This window comes from Zalophus californianus, chromosome 4 (genome assembly GCF_009762305.2).
Source record: "Zalophus californianus isolate mZalCal1 chromosome 4, mZalCal1.pri.v2, whole genome shotgun sequence".
Classification (NCBI taxonomy): domain Eukaryota; kingdom Metazoa; phylum Chordata; class Mammalia; order Carnivora; family Otariidae; genus Zalophus; species Zalophus californianus.
Window position 1 is genome coordinate 7,785,097 of NC_045598.1, and position 19,444 is coordinate 7,804,540.

The following is a 19,444-nucleotide window of genomic DNA, read 5'->3' on the forward strand; positions in this document are numbered from 1 at the left end:
GTTGTGTGTCACAGTTGCTGATCCTTCGAGATTAAGAAACAGTACACGTGCTCTCCCCTGCCTGGGAAGGATGTGTGTGCTTCTCCTGATGCACGTTTTCTCCCAACCTCAGGCTCTGTGGGGTCCCGATGGAGAGACTACGGTGCCTTGGCTGTCATCACGGCAGGCATTGCGTTCGGCTTTCACCAGCTCTACAAGGTACGTCCGCCCTTCCTTGTGCCCCCCAGGCCGGCATTCAGCCCCATTCCAAGGTTGATCTGTGTCGAGGTGCCCAGCCCTGGAGTGCGTGCGATGGCAGGAGAGGGGCCGCTTGCAGGGGCAGAGTGTACGGATGAGCACGTTTTCTGCGGGGGGCGTCTTTTTCAATCTCTGTCCTGCCCCCACCTGGATGGGTGCTCTTGGCAACTTCAGACACTGCTCATCTGCTGCACTGGGCATTGCTCCTCAGAGTCCCTGCTGCGCAGGGTGACCATGGGGCCCGTCCATCAACCGGCCATGTCGGGTACTTAGAACAGTGCCCAGCATATGCTGAGTAGTTGGGACATTTTGAGAAACAGAATGACAAGGTGGTTGAGAGCAGGGACCCTGTAGCCCAGCTGCTGTGTTGCATCCCAGCTCTGCCACTGAGCAGGAGCTCAGTGGTCTCATCTGTAAAATGGGGACGATAGTACCTACCTCACGAGGCTGTCGTGAAGCTCCTTTGGAAAGTGCTATGTGCCCGGCAGTCAGGAAGCACTCTGTGCTATTATTCTACTTGAGTATTTGAAACCGGCTTTGAGAATCCCAGTATCATTTTATTTATGGGCTCTGTTTTTGTTTCCTACATATTGTGTTGGCATCCCTGTAAATCTAGGATTTTTTTCCCCAAACTTCATAGTCAGCCCTCAGGATCCCAGACTTGGTTGCTTCCAGAAGAACTGCAGGCATGAAATGAACACGTACTTCCTATCCGGTTAGTATTTGGTATCAAGGAAGTACTTGGAATACCAAATACTAACCGGATACGAACTACCAGATACTAACTTTGATGTGAAGTGAGCGAATCTTTTCTGGAAGATGCAGAGCCAGGGTAGGTCCCGGAGACAAAAGGCAAAACAGTGGCCAGAGGACTTACTCTCTGCTGGTCCTGGAGAGAAGGCCTCTTTCCTCCTGATGTCACCTGCAACGAATACCCAGACTCACTGTTGTAACTTTCAGCACGGGAAACATGTTTAAACACTGTGCTCTGGGATTCTTAATTTTTGACTTCATGCAAAAGCTAGTGACAGAGTTGCAGCAGAGTAGAATTTTTTCAGAGGAACGTCTATTCTTGGAATTGGAAATTTCCATGTCAGAAATCCAGAAGCAAAATGTTCTAGGTCCTGGGACTTCTCCCCCTGACCTGATGCCCTTCGTTTACCCTGTGTGAGGAAGAAGAATAAAATGCTAAGACAGAATTCTCAAAATAAGGTCCCAGCTCTACTAAGCAGTACCTAATCATCACGTGGCCCCCCTCGGACGGCCTGTGGTCTGCTGGAAGTGGGTATAGTTCCTGTTGGAGCAAAGCAGAGGTATCATCAGCTTTTCCCACCAAGCTCTGATCTTTACTCTTTGCCTTAAAAAATAAGAGACACTGAAAGATCAGTGGCAATGGTGATGAGAATTTTTTTGTTTAGTTTCTTTACATTAAAAAAAAAAAGAACCATCACCTTGTTTTATAAATATGTAATGATTTAGGCTCAGGGGAGTGTATGTGCTCCTTCCTTTGGCTTTTTTGATCTCAGAAGTTTTTGTTTGTTATGTGTGTGAGAATCCCTTGACTTTTACACTCAGGAAACTCAACCTGGAAGGTAAGGCTAAACATTTGATGAGTTTCGGCTCAGTTGTGGGTAATAACTCACACAGTGGTTGAAAAGCTTTTTGCAAAATAGAAAATGCTTCTGTGTCTTTGCTAAATAATGATCTTCACTCCAGAGTTGCTCCTGAAGTGAGTTCTGTGAGAGACCTCCTTCTCCTTCCCTGGTACAGAACCCTTAAAGAAGAAGCTGCTGCTGTCTCTTTTCCCATCTGGGCCCCAAATGGAATTAGAAGCCACATGCTTTGGTCCCACCTGTCAGTTACCACACCTGCCGACCTGTGCTGCCTCCAGGGCCCCCCGCCCCCATTAAAACTGGAGACTGGGCTCACGCTTCTAAAACAAGGGTTTCTGGAGTGCAGTGCCCATGTTCTGTCATCCAGCCCTCCCAGCGGCCGCCCTGCTGCCCACCCTCCACCCCTTCCCACCTCAAAGCAGGCAGCCAGTTACCAGCTATGCCCCACCTGCCTTCTTCCTGAATGTTCCGAGACCCTTATCCTCCCCTGGGCTTCCCGAATTCTGGGCCACCTTGTTTGGTTGCCCCGTGGCATCTGCTTCCTTCTCCCCGGGGTCAGTTTCTTCTGGTTCTGCCCCTTACTCTCCCTTCTGCCCTTGTGTCTGGGGGAATTTGACTGCATTTGATTGACTCTTACCCGAAGGGCGCTGGCTCTGAGGATGCAAGGCTTAGTTTAGGAAAAAAACTTGAGGTGTGACCTCTTTCGATGGCCTCGGAATGCCGTGTATTATTCCCTAGTAAAAGGACCAAAGGCCCAGAAATGTGCTGTGGATTTTCATCTAGTTTCTCGAATGATTTTTTTGTTTATTTTATTTTATGCATTTGTCTCTGAATGGTGATTCATTCACGTGGATCAAAATGTTTAAAGGATCAGAAAAGTGTACAGTCGAACGCGGCCCTGCCGCTCCTCCCTGGAGGCCACCAGTGGTGTCACTGTCTTGTATCACCTTCTACATTTTTATCTTACAACTTTCAGAGCAGAATTTTAAATATTTTTTGTTACGGAAATATACGTAGCATCATTGAGATAATTAAATAAAAGGACCAAAAATAGACCAAATTGACTTTAACTTGTCCCTACTTCCTGGTCCTTGTCCTTATGCAGAATCTTAATCAGCCTCGTAACTTTCAAGTATCTCATTGACGGTGTTTGTGGCGGGTTTCCGAAACCCGGAGGTGACAGAGAGAAAGTGGGTGGGCAGAATTTGAGAGGTGGCTGGAGAATGACCCCAAGTGTGTGTCCACTGCTGACGCCTGCCCTGCTCCTTGTAGAGGTACCTGCTCCCCCTCGTCATGGGTGGCCGAGAGGACAGGAAGCACCTGCAGAGTATGGAGGCGAGTCTCTCGGAGCTGAGTGGCAGCGTGGCACAGACAGGTAAAGATTAATGACTCCATCAAGTCGCCCCTTCGAGCCTTCTCCAGCAGCCCCTTCTCTGCCCCGCCCCTCCCCCTCCGTCTCCACTTTATGTGGTGACTTCATTTATCTGCTCTGAGAATCTGTTCACATTTGCAAATGAAGCCGCCGTCATTTCGGTTTAATTTGAAATTGCTTGTTTACTGTCGGCGCGGCCTCAATTAATTATGTTTTTACGGAAAGGCTCCCAACCTCAGAATATTAATAAGGGGAATAAAATGACAGCCTTTCTAAGGGCTGTAAAGTTCATTTTTAATTTCTGCTTCTGTGAGGTTTTCAGGGGGGTTTTCAGTGATTTCTTTCCCCCTTCCCTCTAAGAATCCAACGCAGGGTCAAGAAAGGCTGTAATTACTGCGGCTCCGGGGACCCCAGCCACCTCCTCTGTCATCGACTCCACGGGGCTGGCGTTCATTACCCGGTGCCCCAACGATGGCCCAGATTAGCTGGGACCTGTCGCACCAGAGGTGGCTTTTCCTCTTTATAAACTTGTTTACTAGACGGAGGCTCTGAATCTAAAAACTCAGGCAAGCGCCAGAGCCACTGTCCCAGGCAGGAGTCTGTCCCCCCGGGGTGCGTTTGCAGAGCCCCCAGAGAGGCTCTGGTGTGTCCGCCCCCAGGGAGGCTGACACTGGGGCCTGTGGCTCCCACACGGTCCTGTGACACTGTGACCCGGGGGCGTGCCGGCAGCCTCGGGATTGGGTGTGGAAAGCAGGGAGGAACGGCCAGAGAGCAGGATTTGGAGTCTTGAACCACTGCCGGGATCTCGGGCCTGAGATGCGTTTCTGCCAGCCTGGGAGAGTCCACGGGTTCCCACGAGGTGAGGGGCTGAGATGAGGGACACAGACGGTACCAGAGTCGGAAGAGCCGAGCAAATCATAAGCACGTGTAATTGGAGGGGAGAGGTTTCGGACGGATATACTGTTGACCACGGACAAGTGCACAATGGAAAGATGGAGTGGGAATGCTAGAGGTTAGATGCGGTGCAGGTAGATGGCCCAGAGCGCAGATAAATTACATGCATTGCGGGGTGGGGGGGTGTCTGCAGATCAGTGAGATGCGGCAACTCTAGGTATGTGGACAGAAAGGGGAAGAATCCGTATCATTTAACAGAGATGCGACTGCTTTCTCCTCCCAGTGACTCAGTTACAGATGACTTTAGCCTCCGTCCAGGAGCTGCTGATTCAGCAGCAGCAGAAGGTCCAGGAGCTCGCCCACGAACTGGCTGCAGCCAAGGTACTTGTCCCTGACCCTCTCCAGATCCAGGGCTCCTCTAGGGGCCTTTGTGCCCAGTTCACTGTGTTCCATGGGGGCCGACTCTGTCTTTTCTCGTGCCCGTTACACAGCAGGGGCCCACATGCCCTCTGCAGAGAGAGGAGGGAGTCACCGTCTCTCCATGCCCTCTCCTAGCAGGGGGAGGAGAAGCAGCTCTTTGCCTGTGGCCCTCCTGTGGCAGGCAGCACACACCCAGCTCTGGATGTGGTTGGGGTAGACACAGGATGGTCTCCCCGAGCATGTTAGATCACAGGTCACAGCGTGGCCAAGAGCGAGTCCAGGGGACAGGGAGGTAGGGGGAGCGTGCCAAGACACCGGGTGAAGTTGGCTACAGTGGGCAGAGTCTCTACACTCAGCTCTCGGGAAGTCAGGTGACCCCTGAAGGAGCAGTTTCCTTGCCTCACTTCCCACATCTGACCAGTCTTGGCAATATGAGATCCTAGGATCAGACCACCTGGGTCTCAATCTGCCTCTGCCACCAGCTAGCTGTGTGAGCACAGGCAAGTTACTTAACCTCCCTGAGTCTTTGTTTACTCATCTGTAAAGTGAAGCTGTTAATGGCACCGCCTTCGTTGTCTGTATGCGCTCAGAACAGTGCCTGGCTTCCGTCGGCTCCCAGCATGGCAGGCTGCTGGCTTGGGTCTGTGGGTGCGCAACAGGCTCATTCCCAGGGCACTGTCTTGGACAGACCCAAGCCAGGAGACAGTAGTCCACCAGTGACTCCGGGACGTCCGCTGTGCTCCCCACTCCATCCCCTTCCCCGTGCTGCTTTCTAGTTGTTTCCACACCGCCTGTACAGTCAAGGAACCTCCTCTGAGTGGCTCTCCCAGGAGAAGCCCCACCCGGTGCAGAACCAGATGTGAGCCAGCGCTCAAATCTTTTACATTCGCAAAACCAAGTGAAACAGGAATCTTTCCATTTCCGATGGAATCTGGGGTGCCTCTTGTGAAGAGGGTCCCCAAGAACCCCCTTCTTGGGTACCCCACTTCCTCCTCAGATGGCTGTGGCTGCCCGTGGCTGCCCGTGGCCACCTCTAGCCACGGTATGTGCTCCCTGTGGGCGGGCAGCCCGTAAAGCAGCCGGGAAGGCCGGGTTATGGCCCCCACCCTGCTCTCCTCTATTATCTTTGGGAGTGGTGGCTTGCCAATGGCCAGAAGCCATTCCGGAAATTGGAAAACTGTTTGCAGACCTTGAGCATTAAGATTAAGACCACATGTTGCATTTTAAGAGGGGAGGGGGCCCGAGATTGTGCTTGGCAGCTGAGAGCCGTCTCTGTGAATTTCTCGTGCTTGCTTGCTTCCCTAACGGCCTCCCCCCGCCCTCGCCCGCGTCCGCAGCCCCCTTTCATCCTCTCCTGTACTGCAGCGGGGCTCACTGGTGTGGTGTCTATACCCAAATGCGCGAAGACTTTGGTTACCCCATAAACCAGCGACTCAGAGCTGTGTTTTCTCAGCTGTAATGTAAGTTTTTATATCTGGCTTCCAAACTCCTACTGCAGCACTGTAAAAAATTAAAAAGAGGAGCGTTAAGTAATTAAAAAACCTACATAAAACTGAAGGTTGAGAGTTTTCTACAACTGTTTTTTTAAAGAGACTGGCTAAAAAGCCCCAGATGTCAGATTTTATTTCTAAATCCTGGCATCTGGCACCATATGCGTTTGGAAATTTGAGTCCTTTGTAGGCCGGTGAGTGGAAATTGCTCCCTTGTTAATGCGCTGCTATGGCTTTCAAGGTCTCCGAGAAGCCAGAACGGTGGCTCCTGGATCTGCGCTGTCTGGTGGTCTGGAGTGAGGACCCCGAGGGGATGTGTGTGCGGGTGGCTGGTGTTTGCAGGGGGGTTGTGTGCGCTCCCTCCAAGACCTCCAGCCCCTCTGCAGGGCTTCTCCCTGTAGAGGAGTGCTCACCTGAGTGGGGCCCCCACCCCAGGTCAGAGACCCCTGCCACCCTGGTGGGAACATCCGGGGCCCCTCCCCTCTGCCAGCCTGTGCCTCCCCATGTTCTCCTGAACTTACGGTTCCGGTTTTCTGGGTCAGGCCAGGGTAGAGGTGTTAGGGAAGCTGGGGCCTTACACGACTAATCCGTGTACTTGAAGCCACCTGGAGGTGGCCTCCAGCCTGGTGGATGCAGGCCCATACACCTGGGCCCATCACACCTGGAATTGGCCCATAAACACTTCACAGACCGCTTGGCCACCAGCAACTACCATTTGGGGGACCACCGTTTGGACTTTCCTCTTCTCCGTCTATCCCAACGAGATTTGCCAAAGAAAGGTGTAGTTCTCTGAAGTTTATTTGGAAAACGGTCAAGGATGGCGTCTGTCCTAGGGGTTGTGGCAGTTTCTCCCGTGGGCCCTCTTCAGGGAAAGAATTGGCGTTAAGTCCTAGGACAGCTTCTTGCTCTCTGCTGAGCCTTCAGAATTATCCCAAAGCAGTGGCTGTGGACGGATGGAGTGGCCCGCACATTGTAGCTTTGCAGATAGCTGGGTGCAAGCCTGAGGGCCTGACCTCGCTGCGGTGGGAGCCAAGGGCTGCCCAGCAGTGCGGGAAGGTGCTCCTGAGGCGAAGCCTGCCTTTTGGGCCTGCTTGCCACTGGAGCTGGGGGCCGGGCCAGGCAAGTGCTCAGCGGTCTCCCCGGCCCCCCAGCACAGGCACACCTTGGAGATACAGCGGGTCTGGTCCCAGATCACCACAGTAAAGCCAGTATCACAATAAAGCGAGTCAGATTACTTTTTTGGTTTCCCAGGGTGTACGAGAGTTATGTTTACATGATACTTTAGTCTGTTAAGGGTGTAATAGTATTATGCCAAAAAAATGTGCATACCTTAATTTAAAGATACTTTATTGCTAAAAATTGCTAACGATCATTTGAGCTTTCAGTGAGTCCTATTCACTGATCATAGATCACTATAACAAATACAATAATAATGAAAAAGTTTGAAATATTGAGAGAATTGCCGAAACGTGACACAGACACTCAAAGAGAGCAAGTGGTATTGGGAAAATGGCGGCAACAGACTTGCTCAACGCAGGGCTGCCCACAAACCTTCACTTTGTAAAAAAAAAAAAAAAAAAAAAAGCACAGTACCTACAAAGTAGGGAAGCGAGGTAGGCCTGTCCAGTGTGGGTTGTGGCGGCTGCCGGCTTCTGCCCCAGGGTTCCCTCCTGTGTGTGGTGGGCTTGTCTCTGCAGGGAGGGGCACTCCGCTGGAGCAGTTGATGTGGAGATGGAATTCACTTAGTTTATTAGTTTAGTTTTAATGGGACATTTCAAACACAGGCGGAAATGGAGGGCCACAGAGCGGATGGCTTGCTTCCGGCACACCGCCGGGCACGGTCTTGGCCCCCCAGCCCACAGCCCCCAGCTCGTGTGGTGGCACACGCCAGACGGTGGATCATTTGCTACTGCAGACACTTGGTTTGCATCTCTTGAAGGATAAGGGCTCTTGTGTTGCCATTATTTTACATAGTCGGAATACCGTTACCATATACCTAAATACATGTCTCAATTGCTTAGTATCATCCGATGTTCAGAGTTGTGGGCATGTTTGTTTTGAGGGTGCCATCGTTGAAGCAGAAAGACCCAGGTAGGCAGACCCCTGCACAGGCAGTGGCAGAACCTTCCCAGGGGGTCTCCAGGCTGGCACCCAGGACCTAGCAGGCCCTGGGTCCTGCACTCGCACCCTGGGTCCTCTGGAGATGGCAGCCCCTCCTGCCACCCTGGCCGTCTGAGCTCCACAGGGCAGGAGGGAGGTGCCGCTCTGATCCTCCTTCTCCCGTGTTTTGACTTTCAGGCCACCTCATCTACCAATTGGATCCTGGAGTCTCAGAATATCAATGAACTCAAGTCGGAAATTAACTCCTTGAAGGGGCTGCTTTTAAACCGGTAGGAGGGGAGAAGGCGTGGCTGTGGCTCTGCCCCCGCCCCGGCCCCCAGCCCGGGACTGCAGAGCCCGAGCTCCTGGGGCCTGGCCAGCTGTCATGGTCGGGGCGCATCTCCCCGAGGGGCCCCTGTCCGTCCAGCCCCTGGTGGCGCTGGGCGACTCAGGCATTGAGTTTGGGAGTCGTTGGAGCTTCTGCCTTCCCTCCCCGGGAGGCCCCCTCCCTCTCCACTCTAGGTGGGGACAGTCCACAGGGCCCCCAAGTTCTCAGGTACAGCAGTTCCTCAGCCCTGTCAAGACCCGGTCAGGGATAGCTGCAGCCACAGCACAGGATCTTGGACGAAGGAGGACATCCCCGTCCTGAGAAGGACCTCCAGACAGGGACACCAGCTCCTCCTCCGTCCTGAGCCCCGACGCTGGACCTCTCAGTGACAGCTTGGTCCCGGAGAGGTCCCTTGCAGAAGGCCAGGGAGTCCTTGGTTGGAAGGATTCTGGATTCGAGGCAGGGGACAGAAGCAGTGGTCTCCTTTTGCTGTCCCTCTGTGGTGATAGCACCTTCCCTGAGCCTCCACACGGGAGGCTGTGTCCCAGTGCTGCCCTGAGTGCAGGGGGACCGACTTGTGTCCCCTCCGTCCTGGGACAGATCCTGGGACAGTTGGTCACCTCACCTCAGGGCACTTCCGGTTGGCCTTGGCTGCGTTCTCGTTTCTCCGGGGCTTAGTGGGGGCTCCGTGAGGCAGTCCGAAGGCACAGAGTGGCCCTTCACTTGGGGTCAAAGACTGGGGGCTGCAGGGGTCTTGTGGTCCCAACCAGGGGATCCAGTTCCCCAAGCCACCTACTTGTAGGCCATCTTGGAAGAAAAGAATGTGGCCCTAAGAGAGGTGTGTGTCATTAGGAGAAATCCTTTGTTTCTGAACCTCGGAGACAAGAGCCTCTGAGGTCAGAGGGACAGAGAGCCGGCATTTGGGTAACGTTGGGGCCAAGAAAAGTGCCAAGTGCATCTCTCGTTAGCATCCAGGCCGCCTTCGCTGTGCGCCCCCCCTCCCCCGCCCCTCCCCCCGCTGTGGGAGCCGAGGGGGCTAGAGCTATCCTGGGACCAGCACTGGTGGACGGTGGGCCGCCCAGGAGAGAGCAGGCCTTTGTCCTCTTGGCTCAGGCAGGGATGGGCCTGGATGTCCTAGACCACTGCCAAGCGGGCCTGACCTCCCGGGTCCCTCATGGACTCGGCTTTGGTCCGGCTGGCTGCTGGCCCAGGGCTCAGGGCCCAGGGCAGGGAAAGAGGAGTGGAGAAGTGACTTCCCTGTCGAATGTTGAGCTCAGAGGTTTTCTAGCAAAGTGCACCAGTGTTACCCTTCTGGTTGTGAGGTTTCTGACCCCACAGCCGGTGGCCAGGTCTTCCCCCCTCTGCCCAGTCTGCGGACAAGGTAGATGGAGTTTGAGGCTGCATGGCTTGGGTTCCCATTTCTCCGGCTCGGTCTCAGTGCCCTGCTGGCTCCCTGTCCTCACCCCCCCCCCCCCCCCCCCCACCCCGTCCCAGATGCAAAGGAGCAGGAGAGAGCGGGCTTCCGCGTGTGGCAGCCCCTGGGGCCAGGGGGCGGGTACCTGCCAAGGCAGGGGGCGCTCAGGAGGCGCCGAGTGGGGCAGGGCGCTCCACAGCCTCACAGGGCTCCTCTGGCTTCCACCTCAGCTGCTCCAGCCTCCAACGGCCAAGAGGCCTTGTTTCTGGGAGGCAGGCAGGGAGGGAGGTGGGGGCGGGAGGGGGAGGCTGAGGGGAGGCTGCCCCCCTGCTCAGCAGCCCTGGGCGGGGGGGAGCGCTTCGCATGGGGGAATGTGGCTGTGCTGAGGGAGGGCCCTGGGGCACTGGCACCAGCCCTGCTTCTCGCCCCCCCCCCCCCCGTCAGGAGGCAGTTCCCACCGTCCCCTTCAGCCCCGAAGATCCCGTCTTGGCAGATCCCGGTCAAGTCCCCGTCGCCGTCCAGCCCCGCGGCTGCCACCCACCACAGCAGCAGTGACATCTCGCCCGTCAGCAACGAGTCCGCGTCCTCCTCGCCCGTGAAGGAGGGCCACAGCCCCGAGGGCCCCACGGCCGCCTACCACCTGCTGGGCCCCCAGGAGGAGGGCCAGGGGATGGTGGACGTCAAGGGCCAGGTGCGGATGGAGGTGCAGGGCGAGGAGGAGAAGAGGGAGGACGACGACGAGGCGAGCCGCGTGGCCGAGGAGGGCCGCCTCGGGGTGCAGAGGGAGGACCGCCGGGGCGGGGACGGGCAGATCACCGAGCAGGTGGAGAAGCTGCGGCGGCCGGAGGGCGCCAGCAACGAGAGCGAGCGGGACTAGGTGCCCCCCACCACCCCGGGGCTGGGCCTCCGCCAGCGGGTCGCCGGGGGGGGCGGCGTGAAGCCGGGTCGGGCCCGAGCCGTCGCCGCCTCCGTGGGGCCTGAGCCCTGCGCGCGGGGTCGCGTTTCTGTGTGGCCAGCCTCCCCTCGCCTGAACGCCAGCCCCAGCCTTCCGCTTCCTGGCCGCAGCCCCAGCCCGACGGGCCTGCGGCCTTGTGCTCACGTCAGGCGGGGCAGGGGGGTGGGGGGGGTGGCCTGTGCTCTGGGCTCCAGCACGCCCCCCCCCCCCCCAAGCCCCGGCTCCCGGACAGAGGTCTCGTCCAGGGCGTGTCCGCTGAGCATCTTAGCCAACCTAACACCGTGCATGACAAGAGGTAGTTTAATTACCTGGCTCCTGATGCTCCGAGGAGGAAGGGCTGCATTGACGTGTCTGTTCTTCCGCCTCCCTCCTGTCCTGCCATGGTTCCTTGACTTGCCCCGCAAGGGGCCGGGGTGGGGGCCGGGGGGGGGGGGCATCTTGTCATGTTTCCAGAAGCCACGGCCCCGTGCTCTTCTCTCTGGGCCAGGGCCTCCCAGCCAGTTCTCGTCCAGATGATGCCGCCCCCATGCGCTGTCCCAGCCCCACCGTGCCCTGCCGTCCTTCCAGATGAATGAAATCACACTGCACTTCTGCCGTCCTCGCTTGCTGCGTTGTGACTCAGCTAACCCCGTGGTGAGACGTGGTTCTGACTCCCACATAGGAGCCAGGCGTCAGGGCCTCCCTGTCTGCCCTTCCCACCCAGAAACACATGTTCATTTGTGTGATCAGGTCTAGGTTTCAGAATATAAGATACTACTGTATATAATTGTAATAAATACGAGTTGTCGCTATTTAATTCCTGCCTGTGTCTCTCTGTCTGCTCGTAGTACCCTGTGCCCAGAGGCGGGGTTCCCCTAGGGCTGTGCCAGGTGCACCCTGGGTGGGGGGACCGGCTGGGGGGCCAGGCCCGGGTAGCCCTGCCCTTGGGCCCGAGGGGCAGCGGTCCCTTTCGCGAGGCGAGTTTCGTGAGCTGCTCCCTGCGAGCTGGAGGGTTTGGTCCTCGGTGCTGAAGGGCGACATCCTGATGCAGGAGAAGGGACCTCATGTTACTGTATATAGACCTGGTGTTGAGTGTGATGAGCTCTCCTTCCTTAAATGGATGAATGTGCTCCCAGGAGAGCGTGTGTCTCGCTCTGTCTTCCTCCCCCGTCTCCCGCTCTCCCTCCCTGTCTCCCGTTAACCTTCACATAGCATTCAGCTGCGCCCAGAAAAACAGCGCGACCCTCCTTCCGAGGAGCCCCCGCTCCCTCAAGCCCCTGTGCTGCGGCCAGGCTTGGGGACAGACGGCATGGCCACCTCCAGGCGCCTCGTGTAGCTACAGAGTGGAGACACAGTGCAGGGCGAGCGGCCGGGGGGCAGAGCCCTGCAGCGGGCTATGTCCCCCTGGGGGCCTGCGCCCCGTGGCCTGCTGACCGCCGTGCGTGCGCCGCTGCCCGGCCTCGGGCCCATCGGCAGCCCCGGGGAAGGAGGCGGCTGCGGATCGACGGGTGAGAGACTCGGCGCTGGGGCTCTTTTGTCGCAGAAGACATTTCTTCTGCCTAGGCCCCCTTTTGGGGGCTCAGAGCCCAATCCCCTCCCCGCTGCTGCAGACCCCTTCCTGGCTCCATGGCCCAGGGCACCATGCACGGGTCACGTGACAGTGACTCAACTCTTCCTGACCCTCCTGAGTGTCCAGCCCTCTGGCCGACTCTCAGGTGTTACCTTTGATGCTCATAATCTCCCGTAATGTCCCTGTGGATCCTTGTCCCCACCACGTGCTCCCTAGGGCCAAGCAGATCCTGCATTGCCCCACCGCCTCCTTGCTGCCCCCGAAGCAGCGAGGCTTCTCAGTCTGCGGGGGCTACCAGCCTGTCTGGGCCGAGGACTCCCCCCGCCCCCGTGTCGGGGGGCCGGGTGGGCGGACCCGAGACAAATGAGCAGAGGGCTGGAGGCCTGGTTCCATCCCTCAGCCTCCGTGGGATGTGGCCGGAGACCCCGCTGGGCCACCACCTCTCCTCAGTGAATGGAAACCCCAGGTCCTCGGTGGGTGCTTTGGGGTCCCCCATTCAGCTCTTCAGCTTGGTGACCACTTGTCACCGTCTCTAACTTGGTCTCAGACCTTTGCAGGGGCCCCTCCTGCAGTGGCCCCAGAGGGGGAGGGCAGAGGGCAGGGAGCCCGGGGCGGCGCTGGCCAGCGCTGTAGGGGTGGGCACGCTGGGCGGGTGGGTGCGTGGCGGCCCCCCGAGACCCGGTGACCCGAGGCCTCGCCATCCCCAGCCAGGGGCAGTGGGGTCCAGTGGGCTGGTGGGGGCCCTGGGGCTCACGTGCGGGAGATGGGGAAGGAAAACGACCTGGAGGCCTTCTGCCCTGCGGGTCCTGAGCTCCAGTGTCAGCTTTTGAGGACAGAGAGTCTGGCGAGATTTCAGGGAGGAAAAAACCCCTCCCCAAAACGGCGTGAGTGCTGCCTAATAAAGGCAGCTGCTGGACGGAGGGAAAACAGCCCTTTGGAAAAAAAAAAGCCTTTCATTAGAAAAATAATGCATTTCATCCAAATAAGGTAAAAATATTTGGAATGGGGCAGAAGTGAGCAGCAAGCAGCACCCGTCAGGCCTTTCTGGAAGGGGGAAGATTATTAAACTCAGTGACAATGTAGTTTTGTAAAGTGTCTTTTAGGAAAGAACCAGCCCCAGCCCCGGGAGAGGCTGCGGGGCCACCGCCCCTGGCCCCGAGGTCTCCCCAGCCACCCCCCTGTGACTCCTGGGCTCCGGCTCTGCTGTGGCCGAAGCCGCCCCCCCCCCCCGCCCCCCAAGCCAGCGTGGCCTGGTGTTGGCGCTGCCCCAGGAGGCTGCTCCCCACCTGCCCGCCCAGCCTCCTGCCCTCCGCACAGTGGCCTTGACCCCTGGGGCTGGGAAGGAGAGCTTTCTGGGGGCGGGAGGGGGCTGCTGAGTTTGGAGTGTTTGGGGTTTTTCATATTGTGAAGCCATCGAAGAGGTTTACAAAGCCCGATCAGTACAGAGAGGAATGGAGAGCACAGATCTCTTGCTGTGGGCCGCCTGGGTGTGTGGCTGTGCTTGCAGCCCCCGACCCCACCTTTAGTTTACTGAAGACGGGAAGCTCCTCCTCACCCAGTGGTCCTGGGACTGGCTGGTCTCACTGACGGTCATGTGGCTTTGGGGGCTCACACCAAATGGGAGTGGAGGGGTTCTCTAGAAGGTTCTTCTCCCACCCTTGCCCTCTGCCCAGCCAGAGGCGCTGAGGTTGGCTCTTGGGTCAGGTCCCAGAACCTCCCTCTCTGGTGACTGCCCCAGCCCTGCCCCAGCTCTACCGCTGCCCTAGCCCTGCTCCTGCTCCAGCTCTACCCCTGCCCCAGCCCTGCCCCTCCCCTGCTCCTCCCCAGCCCTACCCCAGCTCTACCTCTGCCCCAGCCCTGCCCCTGCCCCAGCCCTCCCTCTGCCCTGCCTCAGCCCTCCCGCTGCCCCAGCTCTACCCCTGCCCCAGCCCTCCCGCTGCCCCTACCCCAGAGCCCAGGGAGGAGGAAGGACCGGCAGGAGACGTTTTCTGACAACCTGATCCTCAGGAGTTTACTTAATCCTTAGTGTTTCTTCATCTGTTTGTTTAAGATAGTTTCTGCCAAGGCACCCAGGGAAGAGGGTCGAAGGCTCCAGGCAGCAGAAGCGAAGGGGCTGGTGAGACCGTGCACGTGTGGCTCCAGCCTCAGGTGAAGTGCTCACCTGGGGGTAGACCCCAGTCCTGCCCCTGCGCCTTTGCCCTGCATGGCTGTTTCCCACCCTGGGATCCGCCGCCCCTGCTGGGAGGTGGGGGGCAGCCACTGGGGAGACACCCTCATGGTGTGGTGCTGACATGGGACCACCACCCCGTCCATGTGAGGGCCTGAGCTGGGGGGGGTGCTCTCTGCAGCTCCCGGGGGGCCCCTCAGCTCCCAGCTCCCCCCCCCGCCCACTCCAGTATTGTTGGGTGCCTTTCACCCCAATTATGAACAAACCTTAGTTATTGAGCACTTTAAAGTTTAGGCTCTTCTAGAAGAAAACGTGAGATTTTACTATTTTGTAAGGGGAATGCCTGAAGCCTTTCCTTGCTCCCTGACAAGTCCTAGAAGGACCTTCTTTATGGTGACGGCCACATTTTTTAAAACCCATCCGCACACTCAGATGCCCAGCCCTCCGCCTCCGCGGCCAGCAGCCCAGGAGAGTCGTTCCTGGGCCTTAGCGGTTCCTAGGATGCCCAGGGGACCCAGGGTGCAGCCCCCAGGCCTGAGGGTAGCTCTGGCTGGGGCTGAGCGGGCTCTTTGGCCGGGAGAAAGCTTTGGGCTTCCCCAGGTCACGCGTCTGCCCCGAGTGGGAGCTGCGGCAGGCCGTGCCGGGCACCGTGTGCGTCCCGTGGGGGCCGCGGGCCTCCTGGGCGCTGCTTCCTGTCTGGCTGCCCCCGGAGGTGGGGCGGCTCCTCCCAGCGAGGGTGGCACGGGCCTGGCCCCACGAGGTTCCCCAGGGCTCCAGCCCATCCGAGGGGCCCTGCTGTCCACCTGGCTTCCTGGAGGCCTGACCCGGGCCTTGGGGCAGCCGCACTTCGTCCGCCACCCGTTGTGCTCTGGTCCGGGGCCAAGACCGCCTGTGGGGCCAGGGCCACCTCATGGAGGCTGGAGAGCAAGCTGCCTTTGCCCAGGTTGACTGGGCCTGCTGGCGACGGGGCCCAGGGAGGGGGCCGGCCTGTCACTGGGTCCAGGTGGGGCCGGGGCAAGGCTGCTCGTGAGTGCCGGGGCCCAACTCCCATGGATGACTCAGCTGCTGGTAGCACCCAAGCCAGGCCAGGTCTGTGGGAGGTGGGCAGGCCGCTGACATCAGCATGAGCCTGTGCAGCTGGTTCTGGCTCTTTCCGAGAGGTTACAAAACTCTCGAATTTGCCCCAGTTTGGGTGTAGGAGTAGCACGCCACCGCAGCTAATTACACCCAAGAATGGAGCCGTGTTTTACTGCATTGCCTACTGAGTCCAGCAAGCCATAGGGAGTGTTGTGGGGCCTGAGCCCACTCCTGGTGGGGGGCGGTGAGGGGTGCCGCTGCAGCTGCGAGCCCCTCCCTCTTTGGGGTGGGGGACATGGTCTCAGTGGGCACTGGCTCCTGGGGGGTGATGTGGCCACTTCTCTCTGCCCTCCTCTGGGGCAGCGCCTGGGACTCGGGGCAGTGAGAGCTGACCGGGTGCAGCATCCTGATGGGTCACAGGCCCTTGTCCACCCCTTAGGCTGTTTGGAGGGGCACCTCGAGACCCATCACCCCCCTCCCTGGGCCGGGTCCAAGGCCCTCCTGATCTATGCCCCTGGGCCCTTGTGCCTGCCTTGTCCTGAGTCTAGCTTGGAAGCCGGGCCTGCCCGCAGCTTGGCTGGGCCTCCCTCCTCCTGTCCACTGTGTGTGGGTCTGCCGAGATCCATCTGGGCGGGGAAGACCTGGGGGGGGGCAGCTGGGGAGGGGGCATTTGTGTTGGGGGCGGCATCTGCTCTGAGTCTCTCCTCCCTCCCCTGGGCCCCAGGGGTCCCTGAGAGGCAGCTGATGTTGGAGCCCCCGAGAGCTGGCCCTCCAAGGCCTCTGTGGGGCCTGCCCCCTGGCCCCCTGCTGCAGCACCCGGAGCAGCCCTGTGGTCACGCCACCCCCTCACCCAGCTGAGGTCCGGGCTTGGCTCCGCGCCGCCCCTCAGGCCCCACGGGAGGGCTGCTCGGCCCACCAGGGCCTGGGAAGCTCCAATAATGGTTTTAATTTGTTGAACTTGTGTTTTATCCCATAAATTAGTCACTGTTTTATTTAACAGAATCGAGATATCCACAAACAATAGGCGAGTTCCAACTTGAACATTTTAATAAGACAGAAAAAAGTATATATTTTCGCGTCTGTTACAAACATATTTATGTAAATAGCCTGTGGGCTGCATTCCAGGAAGAAAGAAGAAAAGGAAGGGCCTTCTGTGCTGGGGCTGGGCCGGGAAGGAGGCCTTGTGGTGGGAAGGACATGGGGCAGGGTGCTGGGCGGGTGCAGACCCGGGAGACTGGGAGGGAGAGGCAGCCCCCGGCCCCGGTCCCGGGAGCAGGGCGCCGTGGGGCCTCACCTTCCCGGCCCCCAGTTCCTGCTCAGGAAAGTGGGTGTGCTCAATGCAGGGCTGTGACCCGCAGGGAGATGCCCCTCCAAGTGGAAGAATGTCCCCGCCCCCGCGGGGCTCTGGGATGCTTTGGCCACCTGGAAGGACGTCAGCTCAGGGCAAGGCTGGCAAGATGGTGCCGATGATGAGGGTTAGTGGGAAGTGGGTCACCATTTAGAAGTGTCAGGGCAAACAAGGCATGAGGCCTGCACTCTGGGCCAGGCCTGGTGGCGGTCCACGCACGCTTGCGAGGGAGCCCACCTGCCCCGCCCCCCCCCCCCCCCCCCCCCCCCCCGGTCCCTGCCAAGGGGCCACCAGGGCCGGCAGCTCAGGCCTGGGGCTGGTGGCTGAGGACCTAGCAGTCGGCCCCCTCTGGCTCTGCCCCGCTGTGCTCCAGGCAGGAGCCGAGCCAGCATCCGGATCGGATCCGGGTACGCGCCGTTCCCAGCCCAGGCAGGTCCCTGCAGGAAGGAGGAAGGAACCGAAGAAGGAGGCAGAGGGATGACCCTGCCAAACGCCTGCCCAGTAGCCCTGGCTGCGAGAGGTTGGGGCTGGCCAGGGTCTCAGGGGGCGCGGGGAGCCCATGGAACCTTTGCCTGCGGCCAGAGGCTTCCATGCCAGGCAGCTGTGCCCTCTGGCAGCCGCTGAGCCTCATGCGGGGGCTTCAGGCAGGGCTGGGGAAGGAGGCCACCCTTTGGGTGGACAGGGCCTGAGCTCCCCACCGTCTGTCCCCAGCAACTTGGAGGAACTTGGCTCCGTCCCAGGGTGGAACTGCTCTGCCCCGTTCCTGCCAGGGTTGAGGGGTGACCGGCTCCCTCCACTCCTCCCTGCCCTGTGCCGTCCGGCACCGCTGGGTCCCCGCCAGCCACTTGGGGCTGGTTTTAAAAATAAAAGATAACTTGATAGATTTTTTTTCCAGTTTTTATTGAGTGAAAATGTCAAACCTTGCATCAGTCATGCAAAAAAAAAATCAAATAAATAAAACACATATATTAAATTTCTAATAGCACTAAATTCAAGTGGAAAAATATTCAGTTAACCAGGTGCCGAGGAGACCAGATTCAAGTAATCAGAGCACACGCTGTTCAGTTCGGTTTTCACGTTCTGCATTTTTCGTCTCAAAACCTCTCTATATATCTCTATATATCTATATATGTATATACATATAGACACACATGTGCATACATGTTATTTTATATTTATATATATACACATACATAGTTATAAAACATTAAAAAGAGCATTGGTGGATCAAGCATTGTTTTCCCCACAGAAAGAAAATAAAACAAAAATTACACATTAAAATTCAAAATGAGCTAGCAATGGCTTATAGTCCTAGTGTGCAATATGAAGGTTACAAAAGGCTAGACTTCGCACTGTCGGCATCTTCGATTTTTTCTTTTTATTTTTTCGTTTAATTTTGCTACATTGAAAAATGTTTTTGTGTTTTGCTTTTTTGTTTTTTTTTTGTTTGTTTCTTTGTTTTTTTCCTTTACAAAACTCCCTCCACACACCCAGCGGTTCTGCGGTAGGGCACAGAGTCTGGGCGAGTGCTCAGCAGCAGCGTGGCGCCCACAGAATTCAGGAGGCTCTGGTAGGGGCTGTTTTAGACAACGATTTGCTGCCTGATGAATCAGGTACGCTCCGTCTGACTGCGCCTCCCTCCCTGCTCCCTCCCCAGTGCAGATGATCCTGGCTCTCTGGCTGTGGGCAGCCAAGAGGACACACACACACACACACACACACACACACACACACACACACACACACACACACACACACACACACACACACACACACCCTCCCTGCTCCCTCCCCAGTGCTGTGGGCAGCCAAGAGGACACACACACACACACACACACACACACACACACACACACACACACACACACACACACACACACACACACACACCCTCCCTGCTCCCTCCCCAGTGCAGATGATCCTGGCTCTCTGGCTGTGGGCAGCCAAGAGGACACACACACACACACACACACACACACACACACACACACACACACACACACACACACACACACACCCTCCCTGCTCCCTCCCCAGTGCAGATGATCCTGGCTCTCTGGCTGTGGGCAGCCAAGAGGACACACACACACACACACACACACACACACACACACACACACACACACACACACCCTCCCTGCTCCCTCCCCAGTGCAGATGATCCTGGCTCTCTGGCTGTGGGCAGCCAAGAGGACACACACACACACACACACACACACACACACACACACACACACACACACACACACACACACACCCTCCCTGCTCCCTCCCCAGTGCAGATGATCCTGGCTCTCTGGCTGTGGGCAGCCAAGAGGACACACACACACACACACACACACACACACACACACACACACACACACACACACACACACACACCCTCCCTGCTCCCTCCCCAGTGCAGATGATCCTGGCTCTCTGGCTGTGGGCAGCCAAGAGGACACACACACACACACACACACACACACACACACACA

The 19,444-nt window shown here is 57.8% G+C and overlaps 1 protein-coding gene across 5 annotated transcripts in view; it reads left to right on the forward strand.

Moving 5' to 3' along the window:
• PEX14 (peroxisomal biogenesis factor 14) overlaps window positions 1–11,607 on the forward strand; it is a 143,880-nt gene extending 132,273 nt beyond the window's left edge. For 4 of the 5 annotated variants that reach the window (XM_027576086.2, XM_027576075.2, XM_027576096.2 and 1 more), the window contains 5 exons: window positions 113–198; window positions 3,123–3,225; window positions 4,400–4,497; window positions 8,325–8,416; window positions 10,313–11,607. In XM_027576086.2, coding sequence (XP_027431887.1) covers window positions 113–198; window positions 3,123–3,225; window positions 4,400–4,497; window positions 8,325–8,416; window positions 10,313–10,745 — 812 coding nt within the window. In that variant the 3' untranslated portion in view covers window positions 10,746–11,607. The remainder of the gene's footprint in view (window positions 1–112; window positions 199–3,122; window positions 3,226–4,399; window positions 4,498–8,324; window positions 8,417–10,312) is intronic. The other variant, XM_027576105.2, reaches the window with a different exon arrangement.
• The last annotated feature ends 7,837 nt before the right edge of the window (window positions 11,608–19,444 follow it).